General features: G+C 36.5%; 1 protein-coding gene across 7 annotated transcripts in view; it reads left to right on the top strand.

Moving 5' to 3' along the window:
- Positions 1-25,942, top strand: part of SCAPER (S-phase cyclin A associated protein in the ER) — a 428,719-nt gene that overhangs the window by 280,640 nt on the left and 122,137 nt on the right. For all 7 annotated transcript variants that reach the window (XR_014810514.1, XM_021099014.2, XM_021099012.2 and 4 more), the window contains one exon: positions 3,673-3,796. Coding sequence is in view for 6 of the 7 variants with exons in the window: in XM_021099014.2 (XP_020954673.1) it covers positions 3,673-3,796 (124 nt within the window). In the remaining variant the exon portion in view is untranslated. The remainder of the gene's footprint in view (positions 1-3,672; positions 3,797-25,942) is intronic.

Below are 25,942 nucleotides of genomic sequence, written 5' to 3'. Positions count from 1 at the left end.
TTACATTTTATATATATACATATATATATATATACATATATACATATATATATATAATGTAATTAACCCAAGCTTAAGCTGGGTTAAGGTTAAGGTAAACCTTGGGACCTTTGCTCTTCCATGGGTGTGAGGATGTGGGGATACAGCCATTGGTGGGCAGGAGGGAAATAGTCGATGCCACTGGGGATTGCCATGTGAAAACTGAGGGTAAAGCTGACAATGCAGAGGATAGGACAGAGGGACAGAAAGAACCTTGGTGACATTATTGAGTTGCTAGGTCTTCATTGGGGTCTAAATCTGCCTCTAGATATTTCAGTTATGCGAGCCAGTTTGAGTTAGATTTTCTGTCATTTGGAACAAAAAGGTAGAAGACAGGGACTTTGTCTTCATTGTTGCTGTATCTTCAGTGTCTTCTCTAGAAGTATACCTGGTACATAGCAGGAACTCAATATTTTAGTGAGTGAAAAAGGAGATTAAAGTGGAAGGGACCCCTTCTTTTCTTGATGTTTTAAAAAATTTGATATATTTGTTTAGGTTTCATTTTCGTGAAGTGCATCACACATACAGAAGTGCATGTCCAACATAGGCATACTTTAAAGAATAATATTAAAGAGAATGCCTGTGTAAATTTCACCCCAGTTAAAAATAGAACAGCGCCATTTTCATATGGGTAGATTCAATATGGATGGACCACAAACATCATACTGAAGCAATTTTAGCACATTATAACAGAACTTGGCATAGGCATTTCAGTTTGGGGATGAATTTCTTCCCAACAGAACTTTCTGTACATTGAAAAGAAAATACTGGGAAGTATATCTATTCACTTGCAATGGAGCATGATGGAGGATAATGTGAGAAAAAGAATGTATATGTGTATGCATGACTGGGTCACTTTGCTGTATAGTAGAAAATTAACAGAATACTGTAAACCAACTATAATGGAAAAAATTAAAATCATTTTTTAAAAAGTTAAATTTTGTATTAAAGCTCAGTAGTTTCTACCATATTCCAAAGGAACACATCCCAAGGCTCTTTGAGAGAAGGAAGCAGAGCAGGGTCCTGGGTCCCTCTGCTTCAGTCAGAGCAGCTCTAATTTTATTTGTTCTTTGGATAAAATAAATATTTTGTTAGCTTTTAAACTTCTGGGTAAGAAAGAATTCTGCTGCTTTTTTTAAAAATTCAAGACCAGTGTTATAGAAGAATATTAAATGTCATGGAGAAATAAATACCCATTACACATATGTTAACTAAGCTAATATTTATAAGAAGAGAAGACCAAAAGTACAAATACCATGTCACCTCTTGATAGTTTTTATATTATTTCTTTGTGCTTTTCCTTCCCAAAATTCATTACAGTTATTTAAAAAATTATTTTTATAATCACAAATACATGTTATTATCTAAGTTAAAAGAAAAGCACCCTTACAAAATCCAAATACATTATCTAATAAATGAAATAGATAATGCTGATTTGTATTTGTGAAAGATTTGTTAGGTAGAGGCTCTAACCCATGTGTCATAAATGAGTAGGCCAGGTTTTTCTGTGCAGTCCTCTGGTACTGAGGGCAGAGCTAGCCTTCTGGCTCCCTTCAGTTTAAAGTCCTTTCATTGTTCATGCCTGTATACCATGAAAAAAATTGAGAAAGCACTGGAATGCTGCGTTATCCTGGAAATAATAGCTTCCATAGCAAATAGCATGCTTTAATTTAATTCAGTTTTTTATCATTTGTGCCTTATAACAAGAATAATAAGATTAATAATCCTAATAAAAGCTATCATTATTAGGTATTTAACCATGTGCTCAGTGTTGTCCTAAGTACTTTATTATCTCATTTAATTTTCATGACAACCGTATGAAACTTGGGTATGATTATCTCAGTTTATAGGTGAGAAAATTGATGCTAAGATATTAAGTTAGTAACTTGCTAAAATCTCAAATGGCAGAACTGGGTTTCTTACCTAGGTATATCTTATTCAACATCTCTACTCTTAACCAATATACTCAGTTCTGCTCAGTTTTCAGGAACCTATCAATTATGTGCAGCAAGGTACAACCATATCAGACAAAAGGATGATTGCGAGATGATCACCATCTTTCTCCCACTAGAGCATTAGCTCTGAGGACAGAGAGTTGGTTTTTCTCATCCACCTAGCACAGTGCCTGGAAAATCATAGGCACTTAGATATTTGTTGAATGAATGAACACTCACGTGGTGGTTCTTAGACGTGTGCTTCTCAACTCTGGCTGTCATCAGAATTGCTCATAACTTTTGAAACATGCAGCTGCCTAGAGCTCTCTCACTCCCCAGCTAGCATCTCCAGGAGAGGAATCAGGCAAATGCATATCTTAAAAGATCTAAAGGTGATGCCAGTGCTCAAACTCTAGGGCCCCTAGAGCAGTGGTCCTCTGACTTGAAGATGCATCAGAATTACCTGCAGAATTTGTTAAAACACAAATTGTTGGACTCCCCCCAAAGTTTCGGTTTAGTAGGTCAGAGATGGAGCTCGAGAATTTGCATTTCTAAAAGTTCCCAAGAGATGCCAATGATGCTGGTCCATGGATCACATTTTAAGAATTGATATTCTAGGAGTTCCCACTGTGGCACAGTCGGGGCAAATCCAACTAGGAACCATGAGGTTGTGGGTTTGATCCCTGGCCTTGCTCAGTGAGTTTGGGATCCAGAGTTGCCATGAGCTGTGGTGTCGGTAGCAGACACAACTCAGATCTGGCATTGCTGTGGCTGTGGTGTAGGCCAACAGCTACAGCTCTGATTGGACCCCTAGACTGGAACCTCCATATGCCATGGGTGCAGCCCTAAAAAGCAAAAAAAAAAAAAAAAGCATCAACGTTCTAGAAGATTGATTGATTGTGAGGGGCTAAATCAAAACATTTGTACATAGGACTTACACAGGAGATATAGTCAGACAGGCCAGAATCAACACTTATCATTCAAGCAATGCAGATTAATCAGATTTTTCAAAGAACTCAGAAGAATGCCCAGTGAGTTTCTTGCTCCAAAAGTTTCTTTGAACAAGGGCACGTGATATTTAATGCCTAAGGAAAAAAGATTTCTTGGACGGGTTTGACCTTGGACTATTTTACTTCCTAGGTTTTCCTCTGCCGAGGCTCTCTGTGTCTATGTCCTTTTAGTCTCTGAGCAGGCGTGGTGCTCCCTGCCAAGAACTCTGCAGTTCTTGTCTCACAGAGAAAGCCTCTAGTTTCTCCTCATGTGTCCTCCCTTCTTCATCATCTGCACCTGTTGACCAGATCTGGCAACAGGAACTTTGGCATTCCCTTTTTTCTGGGTATTATTCAAGAAATTCTAGGTCCTGGGTATTATCTATTTTCTGGGTATTATCAAGAAATTCTAGGTTCCTGGGTATTATCTAATCCTAGATTATTAAGACACTGTCAGTAGTCTGCTAAATTCATTTCCATTGTCTGCTGTTGCAACTAACAAATTATTAAGAGGTTAAGAATTAGGCACTAATGAACACTGGGCTATGGATAAAAATGATGGACCTTGTACCTAACAATATTTGGCTTGTTTTTTTAGAGTGACTCCTATCCCATGCCTGTTGCTTTTATACCATTCATTTTATATATTTTAAATTGTTTAGAGAAGAGCTGCATAGGTTTTATAAATGGTGTTTTTCTCCTTCTGTTAGGTCTCTCTGCAATGCAATCAATGTTTACAACCTCACCTGCAATAACTGTTCTGAAAACTGCACTGATGTTCTGTTCAGTAACAAGATTACCTTCTTAATGGACCTCCTGATACACCAGTTGACGGTATGTAATATTGTTGCTTTGAGTTAAAAGCAGTTAAGATTTGAGAAATATCCCCTGTGGAGAAAACTAAAAGAATTGGACTTATTTATTCTCCAGATTGAAAAAAAAAAAAAAGTAAAGGTGGGTTGGGAGAGTAAGATAGGTACTGGCAGAGAAACCTCTTAATTTGAAAATTTTATATTGGATTCTCCTAAGTTTCAGTAGTTGATAGATAATGTATTGCTGAGGTCACACATTTACATGGTTAGACTGGGGCTTTGGAATGAGCTCGACTCAAAGCCACACCTTGAGACCGTTAGGAATGAGTGCCATAGAAAGGGGGAAAACTCAGAAAGTCTCAAAACCTCTCTTGCCAACTCAGTTAAAATCATCATCAGTTTAAAAAGGACTTTTTGATGGCATTGTTATATTTTTTTTTGAAGCAAGAAACTCCTCTGTCAGAAAAGGGCAAACCTTTTATACTTTTGAAATGATAACAAGCAGCCAATTGCAGCCTCAATTTTTACTTCAGTTCACAGATGTTGAAAAGCGGTAAACTCAGTATAATATCCAAAGGTTTAGGTCTCTCATCTGCAGTCTCCAGAACACAGCCCTGGGGCCAGAAGTTTCCTGGTGAAGTTTCTGAGCCCCTGAGGTATTGGCACAAAATCACTCTCAAGCTGCAAGTTTATAACACAGGAGATTTATTTTTCAGAACTGATTTACTTTTACTCAGCGTGTAGTTCTAATAGCTCTTCCTAAACTGTTCGCCTTTTGCTCTATTTCCTTCTCCATCTGGTTAATTTCTACACATTCTTTGGCCCTTTACTGAGATATAATGACACCTTCTTCATGGAACCCTCCCCAGCCTGACTCTTTCCCCATGTCCAGGTTAGGTGTTCTTCCTGTGTGCTCTGGAGCATTAATCATTCATAGAATTAATCACGTTGAATTGTAATTAACTCTTCACTTGTCTATTTCGCCAGCTAGCCATAAAATCAAGGAGGACAGGAGGTAATTTATCATTTTCTCCAAGATCCTAACACAGAGCCTGACATAGCTTCAGTGTGTCAGTGATGAATGTATTAGTAAATAAATGGAATACCACATTTTTCAAGCTAGAAGTTAGAAAGGAAATGGTAAGGGTCTTACATGTAGGCATGCTGACAATGAGAAGGGACAACAGTGAGCAAGAAGAAAAACAGACCTAGAACACAGTACAGTAGTGGCTATTTATGGTGATTACACTGAGTCATCACTTGAGGCTAACCTATGTGTAGTTTTATCTGTAAAAGAAGACATTGAAATGTGGGTAAGACGTCTTAGCAAAAAATTCTATCACAGGTGAAAGGCTGGGACAGGGAGGAAAAAACTTAGCATTTGTTGTATGGCCTTATATTCCAGGCATTTTAATATGTATTGCCTCATTTAATTTTTAAAACATAAAGTCACTATTATTAGGCCATTTTACAAATAAGTCCCAGAGAGGCTGGCTTGGCCAGCTACATAGACAGTGAGTCTCAGAGCCAAGAGTGCAGCCTAGATCTGTCAAACCCAAATGGAAGGACGTTCTACAGAAAAACTGACTCTACTTTTCAAAAGTATCAATGTCATGAAAGACAAGGGCATGCTGGAGAACTGTCACAGGTTGGGGGAAACCAAGGAGATCTGGCCATTAAATGCAATGTGGGATCCTACACCCCAAAAAAAGGACATTAGAGAGAAACCTCGAAAAATTAAATAATGTATATAGAATAGTTAATTTTATTGGCTCAATGTTCATTTCATACTTTTGATAATTATATTATGGTTTGTAAGATGTTAACAACAGGGATACTGGGTAAAGGGAACTCCACAGTTTTTGCAGCATTATCTTGAGTCTTCTTGCCTATTCCTTCATATTCCAAAGCCATTTTCTTTTGCCACTTCTTCTGTTCAAAGTACATAATTTCTCTTCTTCCATTACCAATATAAAATTATTTCAAAATAAGAAGTGAAAAATTAAAAAACCAAACCACATGCTCTCCCACTGTTCCTCTGTGAATCTTATTCTCCTTTGGTAATGGAAGATGATACATTAATGTACTTTGAATAGAACAAGTAACAAAAGAGAATGCCCTTTGAAATATGAAGGAATAAGCAAAAGGACTTGCAGGTAGGACCTTCCATCCCACCTCTTCATTCTTTTCTGATCAAAACCTATTCTTACTGAAAGATATCATATGGGGCAGTTTGTTTACTCTCACTTAATAATTATAAGTGCCTGGTATTTCCAGTTCCATAGGAGCATAGAATATGATCCCAGCCATCCAGGAAATCCCTGCTTAGGACTGGGAACAGATATATTATAGATAGCATATAATAAATGGTGCGATGGCAGCCTCTACAGAGTATGGTGGGAGCACGGAGGAAGGAGTTCAATAGCTCTAGCCTGGGACATCACAAAGGAAGAACATTCAAGCTAGACCTTAGCTCCTCATAAGAGCTGTCGTTTATTAAGTACCTACCTTGTGCCAGGAACTTATAAGTAGCTTGATCCACTTTCTCTATTTTGAAAGCCCCAGTTTCCTTTGAATAATATTCCCTTGCTTATGACCTCAAGGTTTCTTGACATTCGGAAAGCTTTTAATCTCCCAACCAATGGATTTTACCACATTCTGTGTTTATTTTGTTCAGTTTAGAACTGGGATCCAGGGACATTAGTTTGTCAAACACATTTTATGGCTCCTTTCCTTGTACATGGCACTTCCTTGTTTTTACAGTTCTTAGGCTTTTTATTCTCCAGCTGTCAATTCTAATACTATGCTGATGGAGTTTGTGACAGTTGGGAGAAGAGGGTATGTTTTCTAAGTTGGGGAGATGATGGTGGCTACTGATGGTGATTTTTGTATTTATGGAACTCATTTGAGTGCATTTCTATTTTTCATGCTAACTTGTTTTGATATGCATGTAACTAAAATATGGATCACTAACTTGTTAATACCTTTTTAGTAAAGGATAGAAATAGTCATGAACACATTTTCCTTAAGGATTAAAAAGAAGCATAAAAGAAGCTAATTAACTGAGATCTGGTGTAATTTGTATGACATAAGGCACTTCAGCCTTTCTGATTCTTAAGCAAACTGAGATGGTTTAGAAGACTCTTTTTGTTTTTTTCCAATCTAGCTGTTTGGAGTTTGTTTTAGCACTTTTGTATTTCAGGCCATTATGTGCAAAGCACTGTTGTAGATAACTTAGTTAAAAAGTGAACTGGACACAGTTCCTTCACTATAGAAGCCCACAGTTGGAAAAATTTTTATACATAAATATTAAAGAAAAGCTACTAGAAGTTCTGTAAAATAATCAGAGCTGCAGAGTAGCCCACACAACCTAAAAGAGTACCTGGCACATAAGGAGTACCAAATAAATATTTGATAAATGAAAGAATGAGTTCTGACACGTGGCATTGGAAAGAAATTGGATTTGACCATGCCTTTAGGAAGCATAGAAATTCTACAATTTTGGATTTTGACTTTTACAAAAAATAAATCAGCATATGTGGCATTGTAAAGGTATGTGCTTATTCTTGCTGTGTAGACTCAAAGTAGGATTTTTAGGATAAAGTCTTGAGGAATTTATCTGGAGCCCTGTAAAAAACAGTACATCTAGATGGGCATGATCTAGGGTGAAGGCTCTCAGAGATGTATTATCTTCCAAGTAGTATGAAAGCTTTAAATACATTAAAGCAGATTTCACTCTTCCTTCAATAAGTAACTGTTAATCATCTTCTCCATGCCTAAATCATTTCATAGAAAAGTAGACCTCTCCCTTTGAAATGCCTCCTTGTGGAGACTAGATATGCACATCGAGAGGCAATAAAATTACCAGTGAAAAAAGAACATGATGATAAAATTGGAAATCCCAGTTCTCATTCCCTACAGAAACACTTAACAATATACAGACCAAAATACTATTATGAGAATTCAAGGAAATAGTTAAGATATTGCAGTACCCTAGGTGATCTCAAAGCCAAGAACAGCCACATTGATGTGGGTAAGAACTGTTTTGTGGAGTTGTTTTGTGGTGCACTGGTTTAAGGATGTGGTGTTGTCACTGCAGCACCTCAGGTCACTGCTATGGCATGAGTTCAATCCCTGTCTGGGAACTTCCACATGCTGCAGGTGCAGCCAAAAAAAAAAAATGTTTTGCTTTACTCATATCCACCCCTCTCTCAAGCTGGCAGAGCTCAACCCCAGAAGAAAATACCCCAACTCATGTGTTCTCCCCTTCATGGGTAGAAGAGTAGAGCATAAGTACAGAATTCTGGCTTTTTGAAGGCTGCCCAAGGGACTTACATCTGTTTCACCTGATTCAAGGCACTGACAGAGAGCTAATATATTTGGATGCCTGGCAGCCCCTGAGAACAAGAGAGAACAGGGCAGCTTCCTGTTGTAGAGCTAGAGATTTGCCATGCTGCAGTCAGACACCAGAGGGAGCAAGAGATTACAATCTCCTGAAAAAGAAACCAGCAAGCTTTTCTAATTCACAATCAGGCCCAGAGAAATCTCATCTCTCTACAAAAAATTTTCAAGGCATGCCTATTTCCCTAGCCAAGGTGATTGGTGTCTTCCCTTGTACAAAGCCAGTATCAGTCTAGAAGTGGTGACTGTTTTTTCAAATGTGCAAATCCCAGTACAGACGTACAAGACGCACAAAGAAAAAGGGAAACATGGCCCATACAAAGGAACAATCTTCAGAAACCAGTGCTAAGGAAACAGTCATATAAACTACCTGACAAAGAATTCAGAATAATCATCATAAAGATGTTCTGTGAAGAAAAAAAAAAATGACACACGAACAAAATGAAAATAACAAAGAGGAAATATAAGGTGAACTAAACAGAGGTTTTAGAGCTAAATAAGATAATGATTGAACTGAAAAAAATTAGCTAGAGGAATTCAAGATCAGCCTTGGTCAAACAGAAGAAAGAAACATCGAACTAAAAGACAGGTCATTTAAGATTATCCAATCAGGGACAAAAAAAGTAAAAGAAAAAAATTTTAAAAGAACAGGAGTTCACATCATGTCTCAGTGGTAACAAACCCAATTATTGTCCATGCGTACACGGGTTCGATCCCTGGCCTTGCTCAGTGGGTGGTGGATCTGGTGTTGCCGTGAGCTGTGGTAAAGGTCACAGATGCGGCTCGGATCCCACGTTGCTGTGGTTGTGGAGTAGACTGGCAGCTACAGCTCTGATTAGACCCCTAGCCTGGGAACTTCCATGTGCCTTGGGCATGAACCTAAAAAACAAGACAAAAAAAGAATGAAATCTTGGAGTTCGCATTGTGGCTCAGCAGGTTAAGAACCCAACTAGTCTCCATGAGGATTCATGTTTGGTCCCTGACCTTGCTCAGTGGGTTAGGGATGCAGCATTGCATTGAGCTGCAACATAGGTCACAGATGCAGCTCAGATCTGGCATGCATTGCTGTGGCTGTGGCATAGACCAGCAGCTGTAGCTCTGATTGGATCCCTAGCCCGGGAACTTCCATATGCCACAGTGCAGCCCTTAAAAAAAAAAAAGGATGAAGAAAGCCTAAGGGATTTATGCTGTATCATAAAGTAGACCAACATATGCACTATGGTAGTCCCAAAAGGAAAGAGAGAAACAAATTTCAACTTTGATGAACCTAAAGAAATCCACAGAGGGGCACATTATAATAAACTTATCAAGAGTCAACAACAGAGAAAATTTTGAAAGCAGCAAAAGGAAAGCAACTTGTCACATGCAAGGGAACTCTCATAAAACAATCAGTAGATTATTCACCAGAAACCCTCCATGTTACAATGAAGTGAGATATAATAATCAAAATGCTGGAGTTCCTGTCGTGGTGCAGTGGAAATGAATCTGACTAGGAACCATGAGATTGCAGGTTCAATCTCTGGCCTCTCTCAGTGGGTTAGGGATCCAGTGTTGCCATCAGCTGTGAGTAGGTCTCAGACACAGCTGGGATCTGGCATTGCTATGGCTCTGGTGTAGGCTGGCAGCTGTAGCTCCGATTAGACCCCTAGCCTGGGAACCTCCATATGCCACAGGCATGGCCCTAAAAAGACAAAAGACAATAAAATAAAATAATCAAAATGCTAAAAGAAACAAAAAAAAATGCCGGGAGTTCCCATTGTGATGCTGCAGAAATTAATCCAACTAGTATCCATGAGGATGTGGGTTCAATCCCTGGCCTCACTCAGTGGGTGAGGGATCTGGCGTTGCTGTGAGCTATGGTGTAGGTTGCAGACGTGGCTTGGATCCCCAGTTGCTGTGGCTGTGGCCTAGGCCGGCAGCTGGCTTGCTTCAACCCCCTAGCCTGGGAACTTCCATTTGCCATGGGTGTGGCCCCAAAAGAGAAAAAAAAAATTACAAAAAAAAAGCCAACCAAGAACACTATATGCAGCAAAACTATCCTTCAAAAAATGAAGTTGAAACTTTCCCAGGTAAACAAAAGCTGAAGGAATTCATCTCCACTAGACCTGCCTTCAAGAAATTCTAAAGGGAATCCTTCAAGTAGGTACAAAAAGACAGTAAAGAGCAATATGAAAGCATAGAAAAGTATAAATAAAATTCACCAGCAAAAGGAAATATATAGACAAATAGATAATGCTGTAATACTCTAATGGAGGTATAAATCACTATTAATTCTGATGTAGAAATTAAAAGACAAAAGTATAGAAATAACCAGAACTATGAAAGTATGCCAATGAATACATAATATGTGTATTTTTGATATCAGTAACATAAAATACTGGGGGAAAGGGTGAAGTAAAAGTGTAGCATATTTGTTTGTGATTGACATGAAGTTGTTATCAGCTTAAAATAGATTATTATCACTATAAGATGTTTTATGTAACCCCAATGGTGATCACAAAGAAAATAACCATAAAAGATGCTCAAAAGAAAATAGAAAGGCATCAAAGCATGTTACTACAAACAAATGAACAACAACAACAACAAAAACTCAACAGCACAAAATAGACATCAGGAGAGGAATGAAGGACAAAATAACTATAAGACAGAAAACAAAAAATGGTAATAGTAATTTTTTTTATCAATAATTACTTTAAATGTAAGTAGATCAAACTCACTGATAAAAAGGCATACAGTGACTGAATGGATTAAAAAGCAAGACCCAACTATCACTTCTCAAGAACAGACTCACTTTAAATTTAAGGACATGCATTAGCTGAAAGTGAAAGAATTGAAAAGGGTAGTCCATACAAATGGTAACCAAAAAAGAGCAATGGTAGCCATACTGTATCAGACAAAATAGACTTGAAGTCAAAACTCTCAAAAGAGATCAAAAAGGATATTACATAATAATAAAAGGTGAATTTTTCATAAAGATAAAACAATTGTAAATAAATATGTACCTATCAGAACACTCAAATATAAGTACAACCATTGAAAGAATTGAAGGAAGATGACAACGACAGTAACACAATAAAAGTAGAGGATTTGATTACCTACTTTCAATAATGGATAAACATACAGAAAGAAAATCATTAATGAAACAAAGGTTTTGAACAACACTCTAGAGTAAATGGACTTACTACATATGTATGAAATATTCTACCTACCAGCAGTAGAATACACATTTTTCTCAAGCACACATGGAGGATTCTTCAGGATAGATCACAAAACAAGTCAACAAATTTGAGGTGATTGATACTACACCAAAAATATTTTCTGACCACAATGAAATGAAAATAGAATGTAATGGCAGAGGAGAAACTGGGAAATTCATACATATGTGGAAATTCATTAAAAAAACAGTTTATAAAAGAAGTTAAAAGAAGAGAAATTAGCACCTTTGAGACAAATTAAACCACAGCATACCAAGACGTATGGGATGCTTTAAAGTAGTGCTAAGAGAGAGGTTCATAGTAGTAAATACCTGCATTAAAAAGGAAGAAAGATCTGAAACAACTTAACTCTATACCTCAAGAAACTAGAAAAAGAAAAACTAAGCCCAGAGTTAGCAGAAGGAAAAAAATAATTAAGATTAGAGAAAACTGACATAAAAACAGACACATAGACCAATGGAATAGAATAGAGAGCTCAGAATTAAACCACAAGTATACAATCAACTAAGATTTGACAAGGCATCAAAAATGCACAGAGAAGTGGGATCACTGGATCATATGGTAATTCTGTATTTAGTTTTCTAAGGAATCTCCATAGTGTTTTCCATAGTGATTATACCAATTTACATTCCCGCCAACAGTGTAGCAGGGTTCCCTTTGCTCCATACCTTATCCATCATTTGTTATTTGTAGACTTAATAATAACAGTCATTCTGACTGGTACGATATGGTACCTCATTGTAGTTTTTATTTGAATTTCTCTAATAACTAGTGATGTTGAGCATCTTTTTATGTGCTACTAGCCATCTGGATGTCTTCTTTGGAGAAATGTCTATTTAGGTCCTCTGTTTTTTGTTTTTTTTTTTTTTTCGGTTGGGTTGTTTGTTTTTTTGCGGTTGAGTTGTATGAGTTGTTTATACATTTTGGAGATTTAGCCCTGGTTGGTTGCATCATTTGCAAAGATTTTCTCTCATTCTGTGAATTGTCTCTTTTGGAGGGGTTCTTTTTTTTTATGGTTTCCCTTTCTGTGCAAAGGCTTTTAAGTTTAATTAGGTCCCATTGGTTTATTTTTGTTTTTATCATTATTCTAGGAGGTGGATCAAACAAGATATTGCTAAGATTTGTGTACAAGACTGTTCTGCCTATGTTTTCCTTTAGGAGTTTTATACTATCCAGCCTTACATTTACGTCTTTAATCCATTTTTAATTTATTTTTATTTGTGGTGTTAGAGAATGTTCTAATTTCATTCTTTTACATTTAGCTGTCCAGTTTTCCCAGCACCACTTGTTGAAGAGGTTGTCTTACCTCCACTGTATGTTCTTGCCTCCTTTGTCATAGATTAGTTGACCATAGGTGCTTGGGATTATTTATGGGCTTTCTATCCTCTGCCACTAATCTAATTTCTGCATTTGTGCTGGTTCCATACCATTTTGATGACTGTACCTTTGTAGATTGTCTGAAGTCAGGGAGCCTGATTCCTCCATTTTTGTTTTTCTTTTTCAGTATTACTTTGGCTATTTGGGATATTTTGTATTTCCATACAGATTTTGAAATATTCTGTTCTAGTTCTGTGAAGAATGTCCTTGGTAATTTGATAAGGATTGCATTGAATCTGTAGATTGCTTTGGGTAGTATAGTCATTTTGACAAGATTGATTCTTCCAGTCCAAGAGCATGGTATATTTTTCCATCTGTTTGTCTCATCTTTGATTTCTTTTATCAGTGTCTTATAGTTTTCAGAGTACAGGGCATATATCCAGACAAAACTATAATTCAAAAAGATACATTCACTCCTATGTTCATTGTGGCACTATTAATAGTAGCCAAGACATGGAAACAACCTAAATGTCCATCAACAGATGAATAAATTAAGAAAATGTGATACATGTATGGAATGGAATACTACCCAGCCATAAAAAAGAACAAATTAATGGCATTTGCAGTAACATGAACGCAAATGGAAATTGTTGTCCTAAGTGAAGGAAGTCAGAGAAAAACAAATACCATATGATATCACTTATATGAGGAATCTAAAAATATGGCAAAATGAACCCATCTAAAGAACATAAACAGACTCACAGATACAGAGAATAGACTTGTAGTTGCCAAGGGGGAGATGGGAGGAAGTAGGATGGACAGGGAATTTGGGGTTGGTCAGTGCAAACTGTTACATTTAGAATGGATAAGCAGTAAGGTCCTATTGAACAGCACAGGGAACTATATCCAGTCTCTTGGGATAGACCATGATGGAAGATAATATAAGAAAAGGAATGTGTGGGTATATATATATATATCTGTGTGTGTGTGTGTGTGTGTGTGTGTGTGTGACTGGGTCATGTATATATATATGACTGGGGCACTTTGCTGTATATCAGAAATTGGCACAACATTGTTAATCAACTATACTTTCATTTTTAAAATGCACAGAAGAAAAAGTCTTTTCAGTAAATGCTTTTGGGAAATGGTAGATATCCAAATGAAAACAATGAACTTGGACCCCTTATCTTATATCATACATGAAAATTAAAATGGATTTAAAATTTAAACGTAAGACCTGAAACCATAAAACTCCTTGACATTGATCCTGGCAATGATTTCTTTGAGTTTTTTTTTTTTTGGGGGGGGGGGGCACAGAGGGATATGAATGCCAAAAGTACAAACTACAAAAGAAAAAATAAAGAAATGGTGCTGCATCCAACTAAAACACTACTGCACAGCAAAGGAAACAATAAACAAAATGAAAAGACAAACCACAGAGTAGGAGAAAACATTTGAAAATCATGCATCTGAAGAAGGGTTAGTATCCAAAATACCTGAGAAAGTCCCTACAACTCAATAACCAAAAAACAAATAGCCTGATTTTAAAATGGGCAAAAGACTTGAATAGACATTTCTAAGAAGATATGCAAATAACCAAAATTATATGAAAAGATGCTCAAAATTACTAACCATCAGGAAAATACAAATCATTACCACAATGAGTTATCACTTCATACCCATTTGGATGGCCATTACTTAAAAAAAAAATGAAAAACACAGAAATAGCAAATATTGGCAAGGATTTGGAGAAATTGGAACACTTGTTCTCTGCTTTTAGAAATGTAAAATGGTACAGCCACTTTGGAAAACAGTATGGCAGTTCCTCAAGAAATAAAAAATACAATTACCATATGGGATTACTTCTTGGATTTACCCAAAAAGAACTGAAATCAGAATCTGACAGGTATTTCTACTCTTCATATTCACTGTAGCATTATTCCTAATAACCTAGAGGTGGAAATAACTTAAATATCCATTGGCAGATGAGTAGATAAAGAAAAAGTATGTGCATTCACTGGAATATTATTCAGCCATAAAAACAAGAAAATCCTGACATATGCTACAACATGGATGAACTTTGTGAATAAGCCAGTCACAGAAAGACAAATATTGCATGATTTCACTCATGTGAGATATATGAAGTAGTCAGACTTATAAAACTGAGAGTGGTGGTTTCCAGCAGCTGGTGTGAGGGGAAATGGGAAGTTGCTGTTCAATGAGTATTGAGTTTCAGTTATGCAAGATGAAAAAGTTTTAGAGGTCTGTTTTTTAACAGTGTACATAGAGTTAATTAGACTGTAATGTATACTTAAAACTTGGTAAATTTGGTAAATTTATGTTATATGGCTTTTTTACCATAAAGAGTAGTACAAGTACTACTGAGTGCTTGAAAATAGATTGATAAACTTTTAATATTGGACAGATTCTAAATAGTCCATATTACAAATGAATAAATTGAGATATGGCAAAGAGATCATCCAGCAGCCTAGTGATAGAACCATGACCTGGATCCTAGTCTCCTGAGTTCCTGCCCAGGACATCCCTTCTTATAACCTAAGTTAATGTGTCCTCTCTTTTTTGAGTTGATAAATGAGATGAAGCAACATTTTTATAACTTTTATTTTATGCATATTTAATATTGTCACCCGAGTAAGATACACTGAGGAAGCATTTAATTAAAAGATTTATAATTTCTTGATGTTTCATTGCATTTTAAAAGGCATTAAATATTTTATTAGCATTCTTATTTTTAATTCATAGTGACCTGTTCTTCATGGAATATTTAAAGAATACTCTTATAAACTGTGTGTATATATTTTCTGGGGCCAAGGAAATTGTTAATTGAAAAGTGATGTACAAACGTTAAATAATTGATATTATACTGTTGGATCAAAGAGGCTGTTGGTGAGCACTTAGAAGGTGACAAGAAAGTCTTGTATATAAACAAAGAAAATATAAGTGCAACCTTACAGCAAGGGGATTGCTTTTCACTGAGTCATGTGCAGAGCCATGCCAGTGCCTACTTGATTTTCATTATAGCAGCAAGGCCTGGAACTGGCCATTTACCAGATGTTTTACTTTGCACTAAAGCCTCAGAACATGGACTTCATAGTTAATTATACAGGAGCAGAAATCCTTCACCTCTCTATAGGTAACATTGCTCTTCCTGATGCCACTTGCCTCTGGTTTCTCCTTTCCTTACTATGTGGCACTTGCTCAGAATGTCAAGGGTGCCCTACCCTTTTTCTTCATTAATAATGTGAACTCTGTATCTAGTAGGCTGTATGTCTTACTGACACGGAGAATATCAGAACCAGAGAAGAGGCATTCATAGTATCTAGTGCAGTCCAGTCCTCCTTGTTTTACAAATGAAAACAATGGAGTTCAAAAAAAGAGATGGATGGGAGATGTGTGGGGTGGTACATGCCAGAAGTTTCACAGACTGCTACCAATAAAAATGGGATTCAAATTCAGGTCTTCCAAATCCTAACCTAACCTTCTTTTCCCTATATTACATGACACACTGCTAATTTAAATTGATAAGAACAGTTTAAGGGATACTGTGACTAATGCATAACTTTACCCTCAAAGCTACATTCAGATTTATCTAGTGAAAGAATATGTGTCAGAATGTAACTCTAATGCAGTCATATGAAATAGCAGCATTGTCAGTACCGTCACCTAGAAACATTAGGTTGCTGCTGGAGGGAAGAATTGACACATCCAGCATCATAGTGGAGATTTTATCACACTGATTTCAAATGGTCAGCAAAGCAAACAGAATTATTAAATTTGTCAAAACCTGAATAAAACAATTAACAAACTTGGTTTAATGTACATGATAGAACCTTATGTGCAACATTGGAGAATAAACATTCTTTGTGCTTATACATGGGAAATTTACAAGAATTAACCATGCACTAGGCCATAAAGTAAGTCTTAACAATTTGAAAGAATCAATATACAGATGATTGAGGTCTGCTTCAGATATTTTGAATAAGCTCCTGCCAAACTGATCCTTCTGCAGATAACAAATATAATCTTGGGTAAAGTATTAAAAAAAAAACCTATCTATATGTACTGGAGACCAATCAAAAGCAGACAGATTGTGATTGGAATAAACACTTGGAAGAAAGGAATAGCATTGGATGAGTTTCCTGGTTTTATGGCTTTTAGCTTGAGGGCAGGCCACATTTGGTACCACATGGGATGGTTATAACTACTATAAAAAAATCCACCATCCTTCTGGCCTGAACAACCAGAAGACAGAATTTGGGGCAAAGACAACTGGTAGAATGTACGAATGATATTCAAAAAGGAGAAAGCCAGAAAGGGGATCCTCTAATTATTTATAAATGTATGAATGACCCTAGTACCATGTATGTGTGGTACAGACTCTGAGACCCTCAGCTAAAGACAAACTGAACTGAGATTTCAGATGAGCTCTATGAGTCCAACAGTTTTGCAGTTGAGTCCAGCAAAGGCATATGCCTGCTTTTAAAAAATCAAACTGAAAAACACAATAACTGAATTAAAATTGAATGAATTAATAAATAAGAAGAAATGATGAAAAATATAAAAAAATCAGCAGTAGACACATGCCACATTAACAGTTACTGCAGGAGAGAATCATTGATATAAAAAATTGGTGAGTAAAAGTCTGATGAAAATTAGGATATTTTCATAGTTTCAAGATAATGCCCCATGAGATACTTTGAATTACAAAGAGGGAAAATAGTAACTTTACAATGAAGAAACTTGACAGATATTACCTTAACTATGTGATCAAAGATAACATCACCAGAAAGAAACAACATATCAACATCATTTACACTCTGATATTAGAAGCTCACACCATCACTTCTTTGATACTCTTGCCAAAAGTGGCATCTAAACATGAGAAAATATCAAGCATATCTAAATTGAGGATGGTGTACAAAATAACCAATATAGTACAATGACTGAAAAACTCATGGAGACTAGAGAGATGTGACAACTAAATTCAATATGGGATCTTGGATTGGAACCTGAAACCAAAAAAAAGAACATTAGTGAGGAAACTGGAAAATTCTTAGGAAGTCTGCAGATTAGTTCACTGTTTTATATATCAGTGTTAATTTTCTGGTTTTGGCAATTGTGCTGTAGTTATGTAGGGTGTTAACATTAGGGAAACCAGGGAGAAGCATACAGTTATTCACAAAATAAGTTTAAAGTTTAAAAAAATATGTTATGTGGGCTTAACAGCAGAATGGAGGTAAAAGAGGAAAGATGGTTGAATTTGAAGTTATACAAACAGGAATTAACCAGTCTGAAGAATGGGAGTAGTGGAGGGTATGGGGAAACAACAAAAAGGAACAGAGCCTTAGGACTTGTAGAACAATATCAAACATGTAATATATGTTGAATATCCATAAAAAGAAGAGACAATGAAGTGTTAAAGTATTTTTGAAAGAATAATGGCTAAATTTTTTTTCCAAATTTGGAGAAAGTTACAAATTCAATAAGAAGTTCAGCAAATCCCAAAAAGGGTAAATATAATCATGCCTAAGTAAATCATAATAAAACTGCTAAAAACTATGTGTAATAAAACAAAAGTGGTTAAAGTAAGCCACATTACATACAAAATGATATGATCTCTACTGTAAACTATGTAAGTAAACTATGAATAGTTAAGATTGTATATTATGGTCACTTAGAATAACTACTAGCAAAATAGCTTAGAAGCCAATATGTAAATTGAAATGTAATTCTAGTATATATCCAAATATTCCAGAAGAAGGAAAGAAAGGAGGAACAGGAAAACAAAACATGGAGGGACAAACAAGTAGATCTAAACCAAATATATCAATAATTACAGTTGATGAAATGCATAAAACTTTCTTCGAAAAAGTTACAAGGCGTAAATTGTTAGAAGGGATAAAAAGAAAGACCCAATTATATGCTGTCTACCTTAGATTTACTTAAAATATAAAACCACAAACCTATGTAAATGTAAGTTGAAAGCAAAAGGATAAAAAAAGACTCAAATAGTATATATAGGAGGCTAGAGTAGCTGTATTTATAACACATGAAGAAGAGTTTAATATGTAATTGTATTCAGATATTTAAAGAGGGACATTGCAAATTGATAAAAAGATCAACCAAAAGGAAACTATAACAATTGTAAATGTGTATAAGTAGCAGATTCAAAATATAAAGTAATGCTTCAGAAAGCAAATATTAACAAAATTAAAAGGAAATTAAATAATTGCATTCTTCTAGACAGATATTTTAACATCCTTTAAAATCTGATAAAACAACTAAAAAAATCAATAAAGATATAGATGATAACGCTTTTATCTAATTGATATTTATACATGATAATACCCAGTAACTGCAGAATACACACATTCCTCTCTAGCATCCATAGTATGTTCAAGGACTATATGCTGGGCCATAAAACAATCTTAGTAAATTTGGAGAAACAAATCAAAGTATATTTTCTGGCCACAGTAGGGTAAAATTAGAGATCAGTATTATATCTACAAAATCACAAAGGAAATTAGAAAATATCTTGAACTAATGCTAATGAAAATATAGCATATCCTCCAAAAAGCAGTGCTTAAAGGAAAGTTTGTAGTTTTAAATAGAAGTATTATACAATCAGTTTGCTCTGAATGTAATGCAATTAAGATGAAAATCAGTAACAAAAAGATAACTTAAACATCCATATGCATTTAGAAACTTAAGAGACTTATAAGCAACTCAGGAGTCATATAATAAGTGACAAATTTTTAAACTTAGAAAAATAATGAAAATACTACATACATAAAATTTTGGGGATACGATAAAGCAAAACTATAAAATATGTGGCTTTAAATGCTTATATTTGAAAAGAATAGATTATATGAATAAATAGTTGCGTATCTAACTTAAGAATCTTAGTAAGAGAGCAGCCAAATTGATTGAGAGAGAACAAGGGAAATTATAATAGGTAGTTTGAAAACAAGCATTGGAGAATATCAAAAAGCAGAAATTACTCATTAAATCTTATAAAATGGTCAAACCTCTGACAAGTTTGATCATGAAAAAAGAGAAGAGACGTAAATAAGGAATAAAAAGAATTAACTAGATTGAAGAGGAATTAAAAAGTTAAGAAAATAGTTGGAGTTCCCATCATGGCTCAGCAGTTAGCAAACCCAACTAGGATCCGCAGAGATGCAGGTTCCATCCCTGGCCTTGCTCAGTGGGTTAAGGATCTGGCGTTGCCATGTAGGTCGCAGATGCGGCTTGGATCCCACATTGCTGTGGCTCTGGTATAGGCTGACAGATGCAGCTTCAACTGGACCCCTAGCCTGGGAATCTCCATAATGCCGTGGGTGTGGCCCTGAAAGACAAAAAAAAAAAAAAAAAACAAGGTTAAGAGAATACTTTAGACAACTCTTTGCCAGTGCATTTAAAATTTAAATTAATTTGCATCTTCTTAGAAAAATATAACCCAGTGAACCAACTCAAGATGAAATTGAAAGCCTGAAAAATTATTTAAACTTTAAAGAAATTGAATTGGTTATTTACAGTCTTTCCACAAAGAAATCACAAGCCTAGATGAATACAGCCAATGTCTATTATTCAAGGAAGAAATCATCTCAATGATAAACAATTCCAGAAAGAGAAAAAGTGGGAGTTCTTCCCAGTTCACCCTTTGAGGCCAGTACAACCTTGGTAACAAAACCAGACAAGAATGATACAAGAAAAAAAAAAATTGCAGGCTAGTTTTTCTTATCTGAGAAGTGAAAATTCTTTTTTTTTTGCTTTTTTTTTTAGGGCTGCACCTGTGGCATATAGAAGTTCCCAGGCTAGGGGTTGAATCAGAGCTGCAACTGTCAGCCTACACCACAGCCATGGCAATGCAGGATCTGAGCCATGTCTGTGACCTACACCACCAGCTCATGGCAACGCCGGATCCTTAATCCGCTGAGAGAGGCCAGGGATCAAACCTGCAACCTCATGAGTCCTAGTCAGATTCATTTCCACTGCGCCACGATGAGAACTACAAGAAGCAAAAATTCTAAAAATATGCCATTTGCAGCAACATGGATGGAACTAGAGAATCTCATCCTGAGTGAAATGAGCCAGAAAGACAAAGACAAATACCATATGATATCACTTATAACTGGAATCTAATATCCAGCACAAATGAACATCTCAGAAAAGAAAATCATAGACTTGGAGAAGAGACTTGTGGTTGCCTGATGGGAGGGGGAGGGAGTGGGAGGGATCGGGAGCTTGGGCTTATCAGACACAACTTAGAATAGATTTACAAGGAGATCCTGCTGAATAGCATTGAGAACTATGTCTAGATACTCATGTTGCAACAGAAGAAAGGGTGGGGGAAAAACTGTAATTGTAATGTATACATGTAAGGATAACCTGACCCCCTTGCTGTACAGTGGGAAAATAAAAAAAAAAATTCTAAAAATATTAGTAAATTTACTGATTTTTTTCAAATATTATTTTTATGAAATGTGAAAGCAAGAGAAATTAAACATTATATTCTTTAGAGACACATGCATATGTTATTTAAAGACTATTAAGCAAGGGAATGACAAACACAAAATTCATGATACTGGTTACTTAGGTAGAGAGGCAGGGAGTGGGATAGTGGGAAAAACAAAAAAAAGTTTAAATCTACGGGGTATTGTACTAGTTAAATTACTAATTTTTTTTTTTTTTTTTTTTTTTTTTTTTTTTTAGGACCGCACCGCCTTTGGCATATGGAAGTTCCCAGGCTAGGGGATGAATTGGAACTGCAGCTGCCAGCCTACACCACAGCCATGGCAATGCTGGATCAGAGCTGCATCTGTGATTTATACCACAGCTCACAGCAACACTGAATCCTTAACCCACTGAGCAAGGCCAGGGATCAAACCACATCCTCGTGGATACTAGTTGGGTTTGTTACCACTGAGCCACAATGGGAACTCCCCAAATTATTAAATTTTTATTAAGCTAAAACCATAATTTCAGTCTTGTAATTTTTTTTCTTTTCTGGCCGCCCCATGACATGTGGAGTTTCCAGGCCAGGAATGAGATCCGAGCCACACTGCAACCTGAGCCACACTGCAACCTAAGCCACAGCTGTGGCAGCACCCAATCCTTAACCCACTGTGCCAAGCCAAGGATCAAACCTGTGTCCAGCACTCCCAAGAGTCCGCCAATCCCATTAAGCCACAGGGGGAACTCCTCCATCATGGGATTTACAGGCTTGTGGATAGTTCAGTTCAGATAAGCAAACAGACAAATACAATGTAATATTTTAAAGGTAGTGATGAGTCAAGCCAGAGTGCTGCGATTTTCCAAGGGCAGGGGCAGGTTCCTAGAGGAGGCGAAATCTAAACTGAGAACTGATGGATAAGTAATGTAATCATTATCTAAAGAAATGAGAAAAAAGTATCAGCCTTAGTAAGCTTACAGCCCAAATAAAGGCAGGAGGAAGAGGCATAAGTGCTAAGTGGTGAGAGCTCCTGCAGAACATCATAGGTTCAAGTTATGACGCATACTGTGTTAACAGGGAAGTGGCATGGCCTTAGCTTTTTGCTTAATTCTCAGGTTTCAAGTTTGAGAGAAGAATGCATTTATTGTACTGCTACATTTTTTAAAGTAATGGCCTTATTTTAAGTAGATACAAATAGTAATTGATTTATATCTCAAATCCTATAAAGACCTATATCTCAAATTCTATTCTAAATATCTCTCCGCCATTTTTTGCTAGTTAAAGAGAAATATTTACTTTTTAATGAAATACTTATGTTATACTATTTCCTTTAAAAAATTAAAATATGATGAGGAACGAGATATTTACCTCGTTTCAAAGTACATTCCTACAAAATCGATATTAATTACAAAGTGAAAGTAACTTTCTACTGGAAAAACTTGGCACACACCACTTTATCAGGTGATCACAGTGAACATTACCAATAGTGCACAAATCAAAATTGTCTATCACCTGATAGGCAACAATGAGGACACAGCATCACTGCTGTGATACTCCTGCCAAAGATGCATAATCTGAATCTAATCATGAGGAAACATCAGACATACCCAAACTGTGGGACATTCTTCAAAATAACCAGTAATCAGAGTTTCCGTTTGTGGTTCAGTGAGTTAAGAACCCAACATAGTGTCCATGAGGATGCATGTTTGATCCCTGGTGTCACTCAGTGGGTTAAGGATCTGGTGTTGCCACTGTTTCTTTAACTTACATCCCAGTGTCTTCATGTTTTGTACTTAGACATAGCAGGGCATCAAGCAGAAAGCCTTCTGGCTTTTCTAATAAATAAAAGAGAACAGCAGTACCAGACATTGAAATGGTAATACACACAGCTAAGTTCCTATTGCTATACCCTTTCCCACTCTTCTTGGGGTTTTATGAGATGGTGGAAATAGACTAAAAGCATTCTTTATGGTTGGCTTCTGCTTTTGCTCAGTTCATTCTCACCTGTGAAAGCATCTGTTTAGAGAGGAAAAGGCATCAATATTAGGGCTCATTAACACCTCTGACTGCAGCAAATGAGAGTCTTAATGTAGACCACCATTTAGTATATAGTTTTGTTTCCTGAAAGATAACTTGCATTCTCTTTAGTCATGACAACATAGTTTAACAAATCATGTTGTTTTTAAAACTATTGTTTAAGTTTGGCAGTATTTTACAAACATATACCTAGCCTTACATTCCAGCAATGTTACTCCTTGCTGTTTACTCAAAATGAAAACATTTCTCCACAAAAATGATGTGTACAAGAATGATCTTAGCAGGAGTTCCCGTCTTGGCACAGTGAAAATGAATCCGACTAGGAACCATGAGGTTGCAGGTTTGATCCCTGGCTTCACTCAGTGGGTTAAGGATCCGGCATTGCTGTGAGCTATGGTGTAGGTCACAGACGTGGCTTGGATCTGGTGTTGCTGTGGCTCTGGTGTAGGCTGGCAGCTACAACTCCAATTAGACCCCTAAACTGGGAACCTCCATATGCACAGGTGCAGCCCTGAAAGGGCAAAAAAAACCAAACAAATAAATAAATAAAAGAATGATCTTAGCAGCCTTATTCATAAATAACTAAAATCCCTAGATAACACACATATCCACCAACAGGTGATATGATAAATAAATTGTGGTACATCCATACAGTAGAATAATACCGAGTAATGAAAAGGAATGGACTACTGATACCTCAACGGTGTGGATGGATTATTCAGAATTCATGGAAACATTATTCAGAGGGTTTTTTTTTTAAGCCGGAATAAAAAAATATACCTACTGTATGGTTCCAATTATTTGAAATTCTAGAGAATGATAAATAATCTGTGCTGCACAAAGTAGATCAGTAATTGCCTAGAGCCCTGGAAGTGGAGGAGAACATTGACTTCAAAGGAGCACAAGGGAACCTTTGACGTTTGAAAATGTTGTGTCTTGATGGTTTTTACACAGGTGCATACACTTGTCAAAACTTATTGAAAGATACACTTAAAGTAGGTGCAGTTTAGGAATTCCCACTGAGGCACAAGGGGATCAGCAGCCTCTTGGGAGCACTGGGACGAGGCTTCAGTTCCTGGCCCTGGCACAGTGGGTTAAGGATCTCCTGTTGCCACAGCTGTGGCTGTGGCTCAGCTCTGATTCCTGGCCTGGGAGCTCCAAATGCCATGGGGTAGCCAAAAAAAAAAAAAAAAATAGGTGCAGTTTACAATAAAATTTATCTTTAAAATGTGCTGTAGCCAAGTGATAATCAATGAATCTAGGTAGAGTATAGTTCATTGTTTACTATTCTTTGGCTTTTCTGACAGTTTTCAAAACAAAAAATTGAAGGAAAAGTGCCTTTGTTTACTTAAGGGCTTTTGGCATTGCAAACTGAGTAAAATTTTGCTTTTTGCTAGATTTAGAAGAGAAGTACCTTCTAAAAGGCAGCAATGTGTACACATTGGATGGATTACTGAGGGAAGAAACAAACTGGGAGGCCAAGGACTGTACCACTTTCACATGCGCTTATATCCATTCTCTCATTTTTTTCTTGATATGGAAAACATGGAGGAGGCACCATCGATTTTCTTATTTTAAGCATATATAATTTATTCTTTGTATCTGTGTGCCTTCTTTAGGCAAGAATATGTTATACAAGGCATCATAAGGAATGCTAAGACAGTGTAGTATGGAACTTGCTCTCAAGAACATTATAGTCTAGCACAAGGGCCAACAACCTAGAACCTACAGGCCAAAGCTTCGCCTGCTGTAAATAAAGTTTTATTGGAATAAGTATGTAACCCATTTGTTACATACGGCTGTTTTCTCCCAACAGTGGTTGAGTTGAGTGGTAGTGATGGAGACTGTGTATGACTGCAGAGCAAAGAATATTTACTCTCTGGTCCTTTATAGAAAAAGTTTGCTATCCTCTGGTCTAGTAAAATAAGACATGGATGCCAAAGCAAAGTGTGCCATGAGCAAAGTAAAGATCCAATGTTCTGAAAGGTTAGTGAAAGGAGAGAGTCCTTCCTAATAGGAAGGTTAGAGAGGGCTTCTTTGAGGAAGTGTCGTAGGGAGTGGGAATCAGGCAGGTGGAAACAGAGTGGTAAGCGTCTGGAGCAGGAGGCATGGAAGAAAAACTTTCCATATGCTCTTGAAAGTCGCTGAGTAGAAAGAAAAGAATGTATAATTCAACAATCTTAGACCCACTTATCCACAAATCTTAAAATATCAAAAGCTCTAAAGAACTTTAAATATTCTCTCATTCAACCCTTGCAAGTTTTAGATGAGGGAACAGACTTAAAGAGGTTAAATAACTCGTGCAGGGTCACATCCAGAGTTAGTGGTGCATCTGTATATCTTCCTTGGAAAAATGTCTATTCAGGTCCTTTGCCCATTTTTCAATTGGGTTGTTGGCTTTTTTGCTGTTGAGTTGTATAAGTTGTTTGTATATTTTAGAGATCAGGCTCTTGTCAGTTGCATCTTTTGAAACTATTTTCTCCCATTCTGTAAGTTGTCTTTTTGTTTTCTTTTTTGGTTTCCTTTGCTGTGTAAAAGCTAGGTCCCATTGGTTAATTTTTGCTTTTAGTTCTATTACTTTGGGAGACTGACCTGAGAAAACATTTTTAAGGTTGATGTCAGAGAATGTGTGCCTATGTTCTCTTCCAGGAGTTTGATGTGTCTTGTCTTAAATTTAAGTCTTTCAACCATTTTGAGTTTATTTTGGTGCATGGTGTGAGGG

The sequence above is a fragment of the Sus scrofa genome, chromosome 7, assembly GCF_054392235.1.
Source record: "Sus scrofa isolate SSC_HxYL_T2T_F1_AM1 chromosome 7, Sscrofa_HxYL_maternal_Yorkshire_Landrace_v2.0, whole genome shotgun sequence".
Lineage (NCBI taxonomy): Eukaryota > Metazoa > Chordata > Mammalia > Artiodactyla > Suidae > Sus > Sus scrofa.
The sequence above is the reverse complement of the archived record's forward strand: the minus strand, read 5'-3'. Positions and strand labels throughout refer to the sequence as shown.